Genomic DNA, 17,067 nt, shown 5'->3' on the forward strand with positions numbered 1-17,067 from the left:
AACCCCCCTGGGATTTGAACTGCTGTGATGTGTACCCTTGGGCAAGCTCCGTAAGTTCTCTGTCTCAGCTTCCTCATCTGTACAACAGGAGGCACTCGATCTCTCTCATAAGGTTAAGGAGATTACTTAATACATAAAAAGCCAAGAGAATGGTGTCTAGAAAAAAAAACCAGCACTTAGTATTATGATGATCCTAGGGAGTAGCCCTAAAGCGATACTCAGGTGCCATGTCAAACAGGATCCGTCTAAAATCACCACCGAATAAGACGGTCCCACGTCCCGGCTCTGCTGAGACACCGCGACAACTCTCCGTTTACAGAGGTGTTCTCTACATAGTTACCAAGGAGTGCTTCATGAATCAGCTAAAAGTAGATGAGGGTTATTTTCTACATCATAAGGAATTCATTGTATCTTAAGTATCCACATAGTCTGGAGGCCCGAACCTCTCATTTTATGAAAGTTATCTACTAAGGTCTCTTGGCTCTTAAGAGAAGATGAGAGTCTAATGATTTCTTAACTTAAGAACCCCTGGTTAACTCTCTTTCAACCCAGCCTGGAAATACCAGAGTAGGCAAATAACAGTTTGGCAAATACCAATCTGGATCTTTAAACTAGCCTCTGATCTTATGCCCTGCTCTGCACTTAGACATACTTGTCCTAATTCCTTCATCTAAATATTTGATTTAGGAAAATACTTCAATAAATCCATGTTTTCTCCCTTCCTCTCTCCCTATCTTTCTCTCTCTCTCTCTCTCACACACACAGAGGCTGGGAGGTATACTACAGCAAACTGTATATCTTACCCCCCTCTCGACAGGCTCACTGAATCAGTATGCTACTGATGTTGCACTTTCTCATGCCTAAGTCCTAGCCGAAGCTTGCAGACACCTTTTCCCAACTAATGCTCATATACTGAAATAATATTATATGAGAACTTCTTCAGCATTCCCATAATCAAAGTTCTAATACTACTTCCTCCTACATATCTAAAAATATTAGGAAATATTCATAATGGTCAATAGATCTTTCACTATAAAATCCTAAAGCACTTCCCAATTCAAATCTGAATTTGAGAAAATTGACAGCATAGTTCTTTACCGTCATGTGTCCAACATGCATGATCCATGAAAAACAACTCTAACCAATATATCTAAATAACCAAAATACACCAGGCTGTGGTTGTAATAAGCTTGCACGATCTTATAAATGAACCAAATGACATATTATTATTTTTTGCACCTCTTCAAATTAAACCAAATTAGACAAACTTTATGAATATTATCAAATTAATTGAAAGTAATAATATATATAAGTAGACAAAGTTAAATTAACTTGTCTACAAGGATTCCTTTTTTTAAACTACTAAAGTAGCCTGTTAGGGCTTTGTTTCTATTTAAATTACAAAGACTGTCTTAACATATAAGTCACTAATTTCCTTAGCCTTAAATGCTGCTAGATACTGCGAAGCCTCACCTGAAAATAGCAATTATTAGACCTGACTGACGGAAGTGCAAGGAAGGACAGGGATCCTCAGGGTCGGGAAGAGAGGACTAGTGCGAGAAAGGGGGACTCAGCAAAAAGATGGGCTCGCAAGTCAGGAGCCACTTGGTGACTCCACTCCGCATTCACACCCACTTCCACGATCACGGCTTCTGCATTTGCCGCAAAGATACTTGCCTGTTGGCACTATAAGAGGAGTCCACTATGGTTCCAACCTGAGCCGGGAGGGAAGACGTGTAGGAAACTAAGGCTGGCGGGAACTCCTGAGGGGACGTGAGAAACTCGGGTGAAGCCTGGGGCTGGGGCTGCGGACGCTGAGCCCGCACCTGCTGCTGCAGGAGCGCCTGCTGGTACTGCTGCACCTGAAACGAGAGACGCCGTGCCACACAGGGCTCAAGGTCACTGGAGCCCGGTCAGCACCACCCTGCTTACTACGCTCTTCCCCTTGCACGCCGGCAGCAAAGTCCGGGGCCTGAAAAGCAGCGTGCGCGCGGGGGAGCAGTCTGCGGCTCCAACAGGACAGCAGTAGACAGAAGTCTATTTAAGAAGCTGTCTGACTGCGGGTATGACGGTATCATTTGCAAAATATACAAACACCAAATCACGACACTGTATCCCTGAAACTAACAGAATGCTATGTCAATTATACCTCAATTAAAAAAAACGTCGTGAGGTTAGGCTCACTTGACAGGATTCAAAGATCTACCTTTGAAAAGTCTAAGAAAAAGACAAGAGGAGTTTATAGCCACTAGTACAGCAATTGCTATAAATTTGCTCTGAAGCAAATGCAATTTCTCATTGAGTTTATTTTTTTATTCAACAGACATGTGCCAAATGAAAGAGACATATGACCAAAAGACCATGGGAAATAGATCATTTCCCTTATATGATGAGGTAAGAGAAAAATATCATCAGTCAGTTACACTGTTCCAAGTTCAGGTGCTATGGGTCAGACCAATGCCAGACTGCTTAAGAACACACACTACTGGCTTTGTTAAGAATGTGTTAATTAACTGACTTGAGTCAAATCTGAATAATTAAATTCTGAATAATACCATTCATACTGGGAATTCTCACACTGGAATGTATTCTCAGAGAGAACTATCTAGAAGTTACAAAACACTTACCATTGCAGGATACTGTGATGCAGAAGGTTGCGGCGGATACACGGAATGCAGCAAAACCTGTTGCTGGAGCATCTGCTGCTGCCTCGCTGCGTGCTGATACTACAATGAAAAAAACAAAGAAATTCATCAATATCAGGCACGCCTTTTTTGTGCCATCGGGGGTTTTTTTTTTGGCTTGGGGGACATTTTTTAGTACTGAGCTCACCATCATAACAATGATTTCAGTACTAGGAGTCCAAGCACCAATGTACAAAAACCCTATTCCATAACTGACTAGAACTTAGATGTGCTCACTGGAATTGCATTCCCAGTGCACTTTAAGGATGCTTGGAAGAAAACTAACCCTGAACACACTTCCCCGCTGGACCCTGAAATGATCTGGGTCCAGGACTCATAGTAAATTCCCAACCTCTTCTATCTCCCCTTCCACGATGCCTTCCGGCAATGCAATGGCACCCTCCATTTAACTGTTCTGCTCCGGGTCTCTGCATCAAGACCAGCAGAGGGAGCCCCCCACGTAGAGGTGCCATGTGTTTACTGGGCTCAACACATTTCAGGAAATGATAGAGAAGGAATTGTGACAAGTAATTAAATATGAAACAGCTAAATGAAACTAGAAATTTGCAGGTTCTGGTAAGGCAAAGTGCAGAACAGAACTTAAGGTCATTTTTTGTCTGTGTCCCAAGTCTAAATGCCACCCCTACACACACACACACACACACACACACCCCAACCCAGGCCTGGGAGGGCAGGGGCATACCTAGAACAAAACCCCAAGACAGTTTTATGTCTGAGAGCCTAAATGCCACCTTTCCAACAATGACATTCTTAAGTTGTTTTTTAACTAAAAACATAACCTGAAAAAGATGACAGTCATCGTCAACGGCCATGCTTATTCAAAATGCCCAATGACAAAACATTTCTTGGCTTCATGCAGTCCTGATGCAACCTATTTCAACAGGAGATTCTTAAAGAATCTCACGAAGGCAAGGAAAATGCGTTTTCTTCACTAGTGTGCTAACGGGGTGAAGGCTGCCTTGGAGCCAGAGTCCCCTGTGCCCCCGCCCTGTGTACAGAAAGTGGAGCGTGACCTGCTGCCCGTAGGCGTCCTGGAGGAGCTGCGGCGGCGGCTGCGGGGGCCGGGGCTGGAGGTGAAGCTGCTGCAGTCTCCAGTCTCCCTGCTGCAACTGCTGCAGGACGCGGTGCTGCTGCGGGGGCTGCTGCGGGGGCTGCTGCGGGGGCTGCTGCGGCGGCCCCTGACCCAGCGCCAGCTCGGGGCCACGGCCGGGTCTCAGGGCTCCTAAAAGAGGTTTGAAAAATGCAGGTTAACATACAAGAGTTCAACAGAACGGTGCATTCCGTTCTGCTTCACTGAGCCCCACTGGGCAAGGCCGGTCCCTCTTCTGTCCCGCGTGCACACGAGCCCACGGCCCGACGCGGTGTTTCCCGGAGCTTCAGGCCCCGCGAACGTGCCCGCATCCGCCACAGCCTGAGCCAGTCGGCCTCTTGGAAACGCTGCGCCTTCCCCCGCGTAGGTCTCCGAGCCCACCGGCCTCGGCCCGCTCCGCGCTTCTCCACCAGCCGCACGATCGCGTGCGTCTGTCTTTGCCGGTGCGATTCCCTCCGTCTACACGGCCCCGTCTGCCGGTGCGATTCCCTCCGTCTACACGGCCCGTCTGCCGGTGCGATTCCCTCCGTCTACACGGCCCCGTCTGCCGGTGCGATTCCCTCCGTCTACACGGCCCCGTCTGCCTGTGCGATTCCCTCCGTCCCCCCGGCCGCGGCTCGTCCCGTCCTTGGAGCTTTCGCTCCCGCCCTCCCCGCGTCCGTCTCGGGCCTCCCCGGGTCCCCACGGCTTCCTTCTGCCGCGCGGCGCCTTCTCGGCGGTCCCCGACTCGGGCCTGGCCGGGCGGACAAGGACCCGGGGCCGAGGGCGCCGCGGAGCCGCTGTTCCGGGGGCGCATCCCGGTGAGCCGCGGAAGTGCCCCCGGCGCGTCCTACGAATGAGCGCGGGAAACCGACCAAAGACGCGCACAGAAGCGGAAGGCGGCGCGGAAAGCCCGACTCTGCGCCCAGGGGCCCCGCGCAGCTCCGTGGGCCGCGGGGCCGCCGCGAGGAGCCGGTTCTGCTCCGACAGCGTCGCCGCCCAGACCTCGGGTCCCAGACCCGCCGGACCCGCCGGACACGCGTCTTGCGCGTTGGTCACAGTTAGCCCTGAAGCTCTCAGAAACACGCTCGGGAGAAGGCTGAACCGTGACTCGACCAGAGACACGACCCCGTCCCCGTGACGCGCATCGCTTCCCCTCGGGACCCGCCAAGGCGGGAGCCCGCGCTGGGCGCCTCCGAGGACCCCGAGGTCTCGGTGCGGCCGCCGGACCGGACGGGGACCCGCCGCAGCAGGGCGCGTCCTGCGGCGACTCGTGCGGCCGCTGTCACGGACGGGGACGGGGACCCGCCTCTCGTCAGCGCAGGCCAGGAGGCGTCCCCGCCCGCAACCAAGGCCCCGGCGCAGCGGCGCGGCGACCCGGCGGGACACGGCGCTCCGAGTGCGCCCGCGAAGCAACAGCCATCACCCCGGGTCTCGGGGACAAAACGAAGGCTCAGAGAAGCGACGTGGATTGGCCGGGACAGTCAAAGACGTACTGTAAGAAACGTTACGATCCATATGGCCAAGAACTCCTATTCAGAAGACGGAAACACAAAAGGGCATAAAAAATAAACAGAAATAAAGCAACGTCACAGAAAACTGCAAAAGATACTTCACAGAAGAAAACATGTAAACAGTAAACATGAAACCGTGGTATTAATCAATTAATCAATAATTAAAACAAAAACACAGATATTTCACCTATCAAAAGGGAAATATTTTAAAAAACCAATACTATCAGGTATTGGCAAAAATAAGAATCCATGGACACTCACTGTTGTTGAGAGTGTGAACATCTAAGTCCTTCTGGACGGCAATGCGACAGCAGCTGACAGATTTTAAATGCGTTGCCTCTTTAATATCATCCCCAGAAAAATGCTCTAACGTGGAAATCAACAGTCTGTTTTAAGGATGTTCCAAATACTGGAAATGACCTGAATGCTTACATAAACTGGTACATTTACACTGCGGAATATCATCTCCTTTTAAAAACTACAAGGTAGATGTGTACGCACTAACGGGCAAAGCTCTCCTAAGCAGAAGAGTTAAAAAAAAAAAAAACTCAACTTGCAGAGAACTAGGTATAGTATGAGTCCCTTTACCTTAAACACAACCTAAGTGTTTCGTATCCAGACAGGTGCGTGCAAGAACATAAAAAAATACACCCAGGAAATGCATACTAACCTGCTGCTAGTTTCACTCCATGGAAGAAAATACGGAGACTTTAATATTTTTCCCTGAATACTACCATACCCTCTGAATAGTCTAAAAGAACGTATCCATGGGTCATTTCTCGTATAATATTTAATGGGGGAGACATGTTAAAAGATGCATACATGGCAGGAGGAAAGGAATTTTGCTTTTTCAACTCAAGCTGGAAGCATGACAAAAAGAAACGCAGTCCCTGCCGTGGGAGCAGGCCTGACCCTCACAGCTCCTACTCAACAATTTCACAGATGCTCACGTCAGAGGAGGCTTCCTATCCCCATGGCGGACCCGGGCAGCGCGACCACTCCGTCACCGCATCTGAACACCGCCAGGTGCAGGAACACTGTCCAAACCAAAAAAAGACCAGACCTCTCCCAGGTGGGGCCTTGCTCTATGGCTGACTGCTGCTTGCTTGGACACCAAAAAATGTGAGGCTTTGGCTTCCCTCCTTCTAGAGAAGTAAGATTTATCGAAATACCTATGATATATTCACTTCCTGACAGCATTCAATCCAGAGCAAAGTCCCACTTCCTTCAAGCTTCCCCCAAAATACCTACAACAAGCCCAAATCCTTCAGTAAGTCTTTCAAACAGCATCTAACTGAGACACTCCCACAGACTCCCAGGATGTGTGAGTAATAAACCCAATCTGTTCAAATACAAGTGTTCCTAGTGCTCTTTGGCTGGAGGGCACTGATACATGATAAAGAAGACTAATAGGACCGCCAACCCAAAGTGGTAGGAAAGAAAGAAAGAACGAACAAAAGAACGAACACTGAATGCTTGCTACAAAACAGAACCTTCCCAGATACCCCACACCTTGTCATGTATTTCTTGTAACAGGAAAAACAGCTTTTACTCTCATTTTACAAAAGAGAACAATGAGGTTAAGAAACAGACACAAAAGGTTTCCACTTCCCCTAGTTTCCCTCTTCCATGAAACAATCCTCCATCTGGTAAGCCTGATCACGACAGAAGGACGAGCAACACATCAGGTAACATAAACATTCCCTTTCCTGAGTATAGAGTTAATAGTAATAGTAGCTAATAGCTAACATTTCTTAAGGACATACTATGTGGCAAGGGATTATATTAAGCAGTTATGTAATCCTCACAGCAATGCTATAAGACAGGTACCAGAACTTCTATAACATACATTACTAAGAAATGGGAAAAACAGAACTCACATTCAGGTTCATGAGGCTCCAAGTATGGGCTCTTAACCATTAGAGTATACTAGCTGAAAACACCTTTATTTAAAACATTTTAACATTAAAGCAAAATAGCCATATCATGAAATAAAGTGCAAAACAGTGTTTTCTTGAGATGAGCCTACAGGTTATAACCCCAGACCCTTGACAGGACAAGTTCACTATCTAATATTAGAGATTTTCTTAGGGAATTTTTTTTTTTTTAAGTCCTATACTATATCATAATGCTTTGAAGATATTTAAGATCAGAAAAATAAATCTTCTCAAATCAGATGAGAAGACAGTTTCTGTGTCATGCTCTCCACAGGACCCAAGACACACTCCTCCGCCAGGGTTCTGGACACAGGGGAAAGACAGAGAACTTTTTAAGACACGAGTTTCAACCTCCTCCAACACAATACAGAATTGTCTATACCCCTGAACCTTATTACCAACCTCAAACCCTACCAGCTGAAGACTCTATGGATAAGCAAAATGCAAGCTTTGTTTGTACCAAACTATTATATTACCAGTAACCGCTTTTGCCTACAACTTTAGGAAAACAATGGGTTGAGTTTATCAGACATCAGTAGAAAGTTTCTTAAGCATTAAGTGACCTGCTTCACGAGAGTAAGCTGCCAGTAATTTACACTCCTAGGAAATCAAGCCATAAGGTTTAGGTTAACTATAAAGGTGACAAGGTTGGCAGGGCTGTTATTACCTTTTGGTCTGTGGTTCCCGAATTCACCAGGAGCGGGGACTTTCACAGGGGTTGCTGAACTCTGAATGGTCAGCACACTGGGAGTGGCAGGTGTGGAGATGGCCTTTGGTCTCTGTCTTGGTGCAATTGAGGTTTCTGTTGGTCCAATGGTATCTGTTATTCTACAACAGAAGAATCTATTTCATTCCAAATCCTGGGATTATTTCTAATTCAGTATTTGTCTAGAAAGGCTCTATTTCAGCAGATGCATTTTAATTATTACTGACGATCATATTAGTCCTCTTGGCTTCTTCCTTTCTATTCTCAAGTGTTAAATGTTTAAGAAAGGTAGGAAAGTAAATAAAATAAACCTAACCATTTTCCTTAAACCAGTATGCTCTGCTACAATTCATAGTCCGTCACTGAAGCGGATAGAAAAAGAATACAGGCTTGCTCTTAAAGAGACAAAATAAAGGAAACAAACAGAAACCTTCTCATAAGGTTCTAGACAGAATCAGGAGTCAATTCTCTAAACCAGTCCGAAAAATAAAAAACAAGAAACAAAAAATAACAGTCTCCCTTAGCTTAGACTCTAGGTCAAGAAAGAAAAGACTGCCTTCCAGAACTCACAAAAGAGCCAAAACTTTCAAAGAGTGGAGCCACCTGTTCACATTCAATTTCTTGAATCTTCAACATGCTTTCCTGAGAACAATGAATGGAAATTACGCAACATTTTCCCCACCAGAACTTAGCTGAGGCCACAGACAGGGATGGTCAAAATGGTAAGCATAGTTTTGAAAGCAAGAACACTAAAGGACACATTTTCTTTTCTTTTAAAAAAAAAAAAAAAAAAAAAGCCAGGGGAAATCTTTAACTCACATATTCATCAACTTATTTTTTCTATAAATCCAGTACAAAAATTCAATTACTTTCTAATCATATGTTCACTTTTCAACAGGGCTGCCATAAAATCTCTTCACCAAGTTCCCTCAGCACCTTTTCCAAAGACTTGGAAATGAAAGTCTGCACACATGATTTACCAAGTTCTATCTGCTGCATTTGGAGAATGTCCGATACACAGTAACCGTACAGATCCAGGGCTCTCCCTTACGTCTGTGCATACCACAAGAGGGAGCCTCTTAACTAGCTTCGTAAGAGAGAAAAGAACTGAAACTGAATCGAAGATTTTAGATAGTAACAGAAATACACTGTATGTGTGCGGTTTTCTAAAAATGACATTTATGTTTAGGATCGATGGGTTATAGTACAAGTCATGAAGACTGAATTAAAGGCAATAAAATTATCATGTTTACATATAACCAATTGTATCTCATCGTAATGATAATCAAGTACTTACTGAGTTCAAATTAGATATGACACTAAAACCAATGCTGTACTCCCTAAGTTCCAGTTGGGGACTGTGTATCCCGTACAGTCTTTTCATCTGTCTATCCGTTCTTTATTAAGTGGAAAGGAGGGGCCAAGCCTTGCCCTGCCTTGTTCCCGTTATAAATTGCTCTGTAGAGATTCACAATACACGAGGGCAGCAAACCTCTAAAAAGCATGTTCAAAGTTCTACAGACTTTAGTGTAGCGTTTCCTAATGTATTTTACCAATGTACCAAGACCTATTATACAATTACTGATATCCAGCAACCAGAGCACAATACCATCTTCAGACAATTTACAGTATACCCAGGAAGATATGATATGCGTTCATGAAAATACAATAAAATAAATACAAGACAGTAAAAATAACCAGTGTCAAGCTAGTACGGTCAACAGTTTCACAGAGGAGTAATTCTACCCTTAATCTAATTTGGCTATGAAGGCTTCAGGTAGGCACTGGAGGGTAAAAATAAACACACGTTCATTAGACAGTAAAAAAGAAATTAAGCGTTCTGTGTGCAGAAATGGGCAGAAAATGCCTGGGCAGATTAGGCAACATGAAGACACAAACTCGCCTGGAACAAAAGATTGAGTAATCACTGGTAACACCGCCACCGTGAGGACTCATCCGCCCTATTAGGGTAGACAAAGCTATTTGCTTCCCTCCTTGTCTTTCCTATTCCCTGTCTCCTGAACAATCTCTTAAACACAGACTCTCTCCTCTTAAAATACTTTAGTGTTTCCATCTGCCAGGACCGTAATTCTCAATCTTCCCATTTTCAGACATGAGTCACAAGTCTGCCATGTTTAACAATCCCAAGAGCAGATGCAGGTTTCAGGGAGGTAGAAAAGAGCTTTTAAGAAAGAAGGAGACCAGTGCGCTGTGTCCCTCAGTAAAGGCGGGGTACATGGAGAATACTCACAGAAGCTCTAAAACCTGTCAACGATGATGCAAAGCTACTTAAAGATTGCTCCAATCCCCTGTCCTCCATCAAGAAGACTTTTACATGAAAAAAGGACTAACTAAATCTTTAAATTAGGTTTTATACATATTGAAATTTTTTCAAGTACTTTACTGATTCTGTCAATAAAGAGAAGACTTATATTATCGACCATAAGTACCAGTGAACCTAATTTTTTAATGTAATGTACAGATTTAACCTAACATGGATAGCACTGTGAATTTTAGTTGCACTCTTTCATTTGCCTGTAACTGTATAGCTAGGACTTCGGTCATGGTTCAGGAGATACTCAAAGCATCATTTTTGTTAACTTGACTCATGCTTCTTAAAAAATCTGTATCTACTTTCTTACAGATTTCATCATTAACACAATAATTACTTTAAAAACCACAAAAGGGACACCTGAGTGGCTCAGTCAGACAAGGGACGGACTGCTGGTTCCAGCTCAGGCCATGATGAGGTCGTGAGTCTTGGGCTGGAGCGGAGCGGCAGCCCCTCCCAGCTCACCAGGACGTCTGCTTCAAAGATTCTCTCCCTCTGCCCACCCCTCCGCTTAACACTCTTTCTCTCTCTCAAATAAATTGTTAAAAAATAAATAAAATTTTAAAGACCACAGTAAAGTTGAACTGACATGTCCTATGGGAATTCATCGACTCAACTCGAACAGCAGCTGCCAACTACAGCTGTGCCATAGAGGAGACCGTCGGTCAGAAGATTCCCGCAAGGTAGATGGAACTTTATTCCTTCTGTCTCTTACTCGAGAGAGTATTTTAAAATTCAAGAGAGCGAAGATAATATTTTTAGACTGAGGGCATATTTTTTAAACAAAGTCATTCATAAATGATATTTTAACAATTTACAAACAACAAATTATTTTTTATTATTATAACAATACATCTCACACGAAGTCCCAAATGGTAGAGCAGACTGCAAAGTTGAAAATCCACCGGCTTCAAGCCCAAAGTGCCGATTTTTCAGCATGACACAGAGACCCAGTTGCTGGGGCCGGCATCTAGCTGCCGCTTCCCACCACTGCCGTCTCTTGTCCCCTTACGCTTCGGCCCGGCACGCTGACAACGGGCCTTCTTCCTGCCTGAGTTGCCTGTCTGCTGTCCTTTCTCTCCCCAGCATGTCCACCCAGCAGGAGCCACGGCCCCAGGGAGAGGCGGCTCTCTCTGCTCCCTGCGCGCCCTTTCCCCCTCTCAGAGCTGCACAGTAGCTGCGCGTGCATCTACCTGTGTAACGCGGTGTCTGTACATGTAACTGTCTCTTGTCTATCTTCATTAGAATGGGAGCTCCTTGAGAATAAACACTGCTCCTTTTTCTTTGTGTTTCCAGGATCTCTATCTTACATATAACAGGTGCATAATAAACATATTTTATGTATTTCATGTCAAATAAAATCTTTACCTAAGTAAAATACAAAAAAAGCTCTGAATGGGACACCTGGCTGGCTCAGTCAGTTAAGTGTCCAACTCCTGACTTCAGCTCAGGTCCTGATCTCAGGGGTCCTGAGACAGAGCCCTGAGATGCACCGTGTGCTCAGCGGGGAGTCTCCAACGCTCTGCTCTCTCCCTCTGCCACCCTCCAACCCCCACAACTCGAGAGCTCATGCTCTCTCTCAGATAAAGAAACCTTTACGAAAAGGGGGAAAAAAAGCCATGACCAAGATATCTCCCCACATGCAATATTATCTGAAAATCTAAATTATAATCCTGTTTATTAACCTTTATAGACAAAAATAGTATAAAAAATCATTAATTCAATCACTGATCAGACACACATCTTAACCTACATAATACATATCAAACTTACCGGTACAATAAAAAACTATGAATGATAATTTAAAACATTATACTTCTTTATCAGCCTTAAAAGAATTAGTTATAACCATTCATTGTAAGTTATACATAGCAATACATATTCCAAATATGTATTAGAATACATAAAAGAACATATGAATTTAGAATACTTTAGTTTGCTGTAAGTCATTTCTTTCCTTAAATTAAAAAAAAAATACTAGCTATAAACACAATAAAAAAATTTCATGAGAGTTACCATGTGATAGAATAATGACACCCTTCAAAATGACCCAACAGAACATCACTTGTTGCATAATCACTTCCTAACTGCTGAGGGTGAGCATTTCGAGTAAGATCGATGTCAAATCCCATACCTAATGCAAAAAAGCTCAGTTTATAGTTGCTATCTAAGCTATTCATCACATGCAGTAAAGAACATACATTTTTTGTGTGTGAAAATGACATTTAATCAACAATACTAGCTAGAATTTAAAAAGGAACTATACACTTCGTAAAAAAGGTCTTTTCCGATCTCAGCACAGCTTTGCCTACCTGGCTTTTATTTGGCTTTTCCTAGAAGCTGCTTCACTAGCAGTCATCGGTTCAGGAAGAGCGGAAGGAACAGAAGAATTCTTGGAAGAAAAAAATAAAACTTTTCATTTTCGTTTTCATTTTAACTGCAGAAAGTTTCATTTAAACAGTATGGATATACCCTTGAAAAGTACTATCAAGGAAATACTACTTGCACCTCAGATGCCTACGACATGCCCACACGTATTTGCCAGATCTAATCTGCAAATATCACTGCACGCTCCCCAAATGTCACTTTCATATTCATGTTCCACAGACACCGTTGGAAAAGAAACAGAACATCATCATCAGATCCACTTTACAAACCAGTAAATATCAGATTAAAAGAAGGATTACAGTATACTTGTAAATCAGTGACTATTTTCCAAAGGACTTTGGAAAAAGAAGTGAACCCCAAGAGCAGAGGGAAGTGTGGTTTCTACTGCAGATACGCTCCTCACACCGCTCGTAAAGGTCACCAAACACATGCTCTCTAATGTCTGTCTTAGAGCAGGCACCCAAATACATATTTGCTGAATGAAAAGCTAGAAATCCACAAATGTCAAATCAACCTACTTTCATGACTACGTTAGAACTGCCTCACTTTCAGCTTCGACAGAGAATATATTACATTGAAGCTTCAAAAAACAAAAAGAAATAGTACCAACTTCCTTATTTTTTTAGTAGGATGGACGAAGTTTTATACACCAAAAAGACCTATCTGAACAAAAGCCAGAATAATCTTTAAAAGTTGAGACTGGGGGCGCCTGGGTGGCTCAGTGGGTTAAGCCTCTGTCTTCGGTTTAGGACATGATCTCAGGGTCCTGGGATCGAGTCCCGCATCAGACTCACTGCTCAGCAGGGAGCCTGCTTCCACCTCTCTCTGCCTGCCTCTCTGCCTACTTGTGATCTCTGTCTGTCAAATAAATAAATAAAATCTTTAAAAGAAAAAAAAAGCTGAGACTGGCTTAAAGTCAGTGATAAACACAGACCTTTATTAAAATCATCAAAGACTTGCCATACAGAGTTAATGTGCTGGGATCAGGTGCACTGTGCAGACGAACTCAAAGCCTCAGAATAATGCTAACTACCATCAACTCAACACCTTCCAGGATGAAGCACAGGGTTCACATTTATTATTTGTGATCCTCATAAGTATTATTTTCACAGAAAAAGAAAGAGATAGTAAGTAACTCCCCAAAACATACAAAACCAGTCACTGACAGAACTGAAGCCAGGTGTCTCCACGTATAATAGCTACGCTCTTTATACCAAAGGCAACCAGACTTTTTACCCAGCACTTCGCGCCTCAGCAATTTTTCATGAGGCACCTCCCAATGGAACAGAGAGGCCCAAACAACTGAATAAAAGCAGTTTGTGCTGTGTCAAACAGAGGTCACTGTGTGTCCCTCAAAAAGGAAAAAGATCCTGCAGGATCCCAGGTCTGCTGTAGCCCCCAGGGCACCTCGGCGCAGTTTGGCAACTGTGACTTTTTATAAAAATACTAATCACAAACACACTGTCAGACCGCTTGTCATAAAACAAGTAATTCTGAAAATGTATGTACCTATACATACAAAATGGGATTTTATGGGGTGCCTGGGTGGCTCAGTGGGTTATGCCTCTGCCTTTGGCTCAGGTCATGGTCTCAGCATCCTGATATCCAACCCCACATTGAGCTCTCTCTGCTCTGCAGGGAGCCTGCTTCCCCCCCCTCTCTCTGCCTGCCCCTCTGCCTACTTGTGATCTCTCTGTCAAATAGATAAAATCTTTAAAGAAAAAAAAAAAAAGAAATGAGATTTTAAATTCATATCCTACTTGAAAAACTACTCACATTTGGAAGGGGAGGTGAATCATGAGAGACTATGGACTCCGAAAAACAATCTGAGAGTTTTAAATGGGCGGGGAGTGGGAGGTCGGGGTACCAGGTGATGGGTATTAGAGAGGGCACGGATGGCATGGAGCACTGGGTGTGGTGCAAAAATAATGATACTGTTATGCTGAAAAGAAATAAAAATAAATAAATAAATGTATGTAAGAAAAAAAAAGAAAAACTACTCACATTGATGTTGGAAACTGGACAATCCTTTTTGGCAAATTTAAATGCAAAATAGGACACTTGAAATATGTCAGGTCTGCGCTCTGGATCTGGTTCCAGCATGAACCCTGAAAGAACAGATTAAACTGGTAAGTTTCATGGAATACACAGAAGCTATGTAGGGGCACATTAAAACAATGAAATGAATATACACTTTTTTCCATTCTAAGATCAAGTGATTCTAGTAGACTTCACTCGTGTTCTAGAAAATATAGAAATTGTTATTTTCTACATGAACCTGAAGCATTAACTGAAGCAAAAATGGTCACGGAAGAGCTCTGCACCAGAAGTATAAATACATAAATAGAAATATATTTGCATAAATAAACAAATAGAAATGGTCTTCTCAGAAAGTGACACAAAACAGTGAGTTTAGTGAACACCAGGGAATTATTCAAGAAAGTTCCAAAACCACAGTAGAGGTCTTTATTTTATTATCTAAAATACCTCCACTAATTTTCAAATGATCCCGAATCATTGAGAAAAGATTGAGTTGTTTGTGCATTATGTTTAACAAAGTAGTTCAGGGTTGACACAACAGTTTTCCAAAAACATTCTTTCTTCCCATACTGATGTTAACGATATTCACCCAAGCTCTTCTTTCTACATATTATTCACATCATGTTCAAAAGTATGAGTAAGCTTTATGGTTCTATTATAAACAGATTTCACACCAGTCTTACAACATTGCTTGAAATACCTGACTTTTTTTCCTAACGAAAATGATCTTTTTTTCTAACCGAATGACTACTTTTCTATTACATCACTTATTCACAAGTTCACAAGAACGCTGACCTCTACACTCAATTCTATAACTAGAAAGTTCATATTTTGTTATAACATCTCCATGTTCTAACTCTGATTCACTGATTAACTCTAAGTTCTTACAATGTTCAAATCATTTTTTACAACTTACTTATTTTACAAAGAGAGAGTGAGAGGGGGTTGGGGCGAGACACAGGGAGACAGAGAGAGAATCCTGAAGCAGACTCCCCGCTGAGTGTGGAGCCCAACATGGGGCTCAAACCCAGGACTCTCAGATCATGACCTGGGCCAAAACCAAGAGTTAGACATTTAATCAATCAAGCCACCCAGGCACCCCTCAAATCATTTTTAAACCTATTTGGAATAAAAAATGCACAGCATCAATTAGATAATCTTCTGAAACTTGCTAAGAAAATTATATATAGAAAGATCTAAGTATATAAATGGGTAAATTAAAATTAGAAAAAAAAATTAAATCTTCCTTTCAAATTTAAGTAATATTTGAACAAACAACATATTCTACATCTCCAACAGCAGGATAAACTTAGGTTAAAAACACAGTGTGCCTCAAATGACACTAAGTACAAACTTAGAAATTGATTCAGGAGATTCTAAAAAGTCAGTTTTTAAAAATATTCTACATGAGGGCACCTGGGTGGTCAGTTGGTTAAGCATCAGACTCGATTTCAGCTCAGGTCATGATCTCGGTGACCTGGGACCCAGCCCCACATCAGGCTCTGCACTCAGCAAGGAACCAGCTTGGGGTCTCTCTCCCTCCACCCCTCTACCCATGCATGCGTGCACACTCTCTTTCCCTCTCTCTCTCTCTCTAAAAGTAAGTAAATAAATCTTAAAAAAAACAATACTCTGTATGTAACTTGACTTTATAGACTTACAATAGGTCACTTATAAAACTGATCATTATTTTGTCACCATTGTTAGATGTAAATAACCAAAAACATTTATTTATTTAGTTTGTATTCAACCACATTCCAGAGAAGATTCAGGCATCTACAGGTTTATTTTATCCTCCAAAATCATATTTGATCTTGATACCAACAAATATTAAATGTTTTAAAAATATAACAGCACATGATATAGAAATAAATTTAAACAGACTTTTAACAATAAATGTTTATTCATATACTTTTTTAAAAACAAATCACAAGAAACTTATCAAATTCACAAACTTAATCTATTTTTCTATACTAACAATTAATTTATGTGGCTTTTAAAATCTAATTTCAACTGTAGCTAATTATAAATATTTATTCCTATAAGAGACCTGAAAAAGCATACAAAACTATGAGGTTTGGGGTTTGTTTTCTTTTTTCCAAAGACTTTATTTATTTGAGAGAGAGAGAAACAGAGCAGAGAGAGAGAGACAGAGAGAGCACGAGCAGGGAGAGGGGCAGAGGGAAAGAGAGTAGCAGGCAGCCCGACGTGGGGCTTGACCCAAGGACCCTGGGATCATGACCTTAGCCAAAGGCAGACACTGAACCCAATGAGCCACCCAGGTGCCCCAAAACTATGAGTTTAAGTATATGAGAAAATTAATACTAATAGAAAAGTAATGGCTAAGAGCCCGTGCCCACCCCCACAAAAAAAAAA

General features: G+C 42.7%; 1 protein-coding gene across 3 annotated transcripts in view; it reads right to left on the reverse strand.

The window, feature by feature from the left end:
• Positions 1–17,067, reverse strand: part of BMP2K (BMP2 inducible kinase) — a 120,343-nt gene that overhangs the window by 23,735 nt on the left and 79,541 nt on the right. For all 3 annotated transcript variants that reach the window (XM_059155890.1, XM_059155808.1, XM_059155963.1), the window contains 6 exons: positions 14,656–14,759; positions 12,576–12,655; positions 7,893–8,053; positions 3,719–3,927; positions 2,628–2,726; positions 1,678–1,862 (listed from right to left, as the gene is read on the reverse strand). In XM_059155890.1, the coding sequence (XP_059011873.1) occupies positions 1,678–1,862; positions 2,628–2,726; positions 3,719–3,927; positions 7,893–8,053; positions 12,576–12,655; positions 14,656–14,759 (838 nt within the window). The remainder of the gene's footprint in view (positions 1–1,677; positions 1,863–2,627; positions 2,727–3,718; positions 3,928–7,892; positions 8,054–12,575; positions 12,656–14,655; positions 14,760–17,067) is intronic.

Source organism: Mustela lutreola, chromosome 1, assembly GCF_030435805.1.
Source record: "Mustela lutreola isolate mMusLut2 chromosome 1, mMusLut2.pri, whole genome shotgun sequence".
Classification (NCBI taxonomy): Eukaryota; Metazoa; Chordata; class Mammalia; order Carnivora; family Mustelidae; genus Mustela; species Mustela lutreola.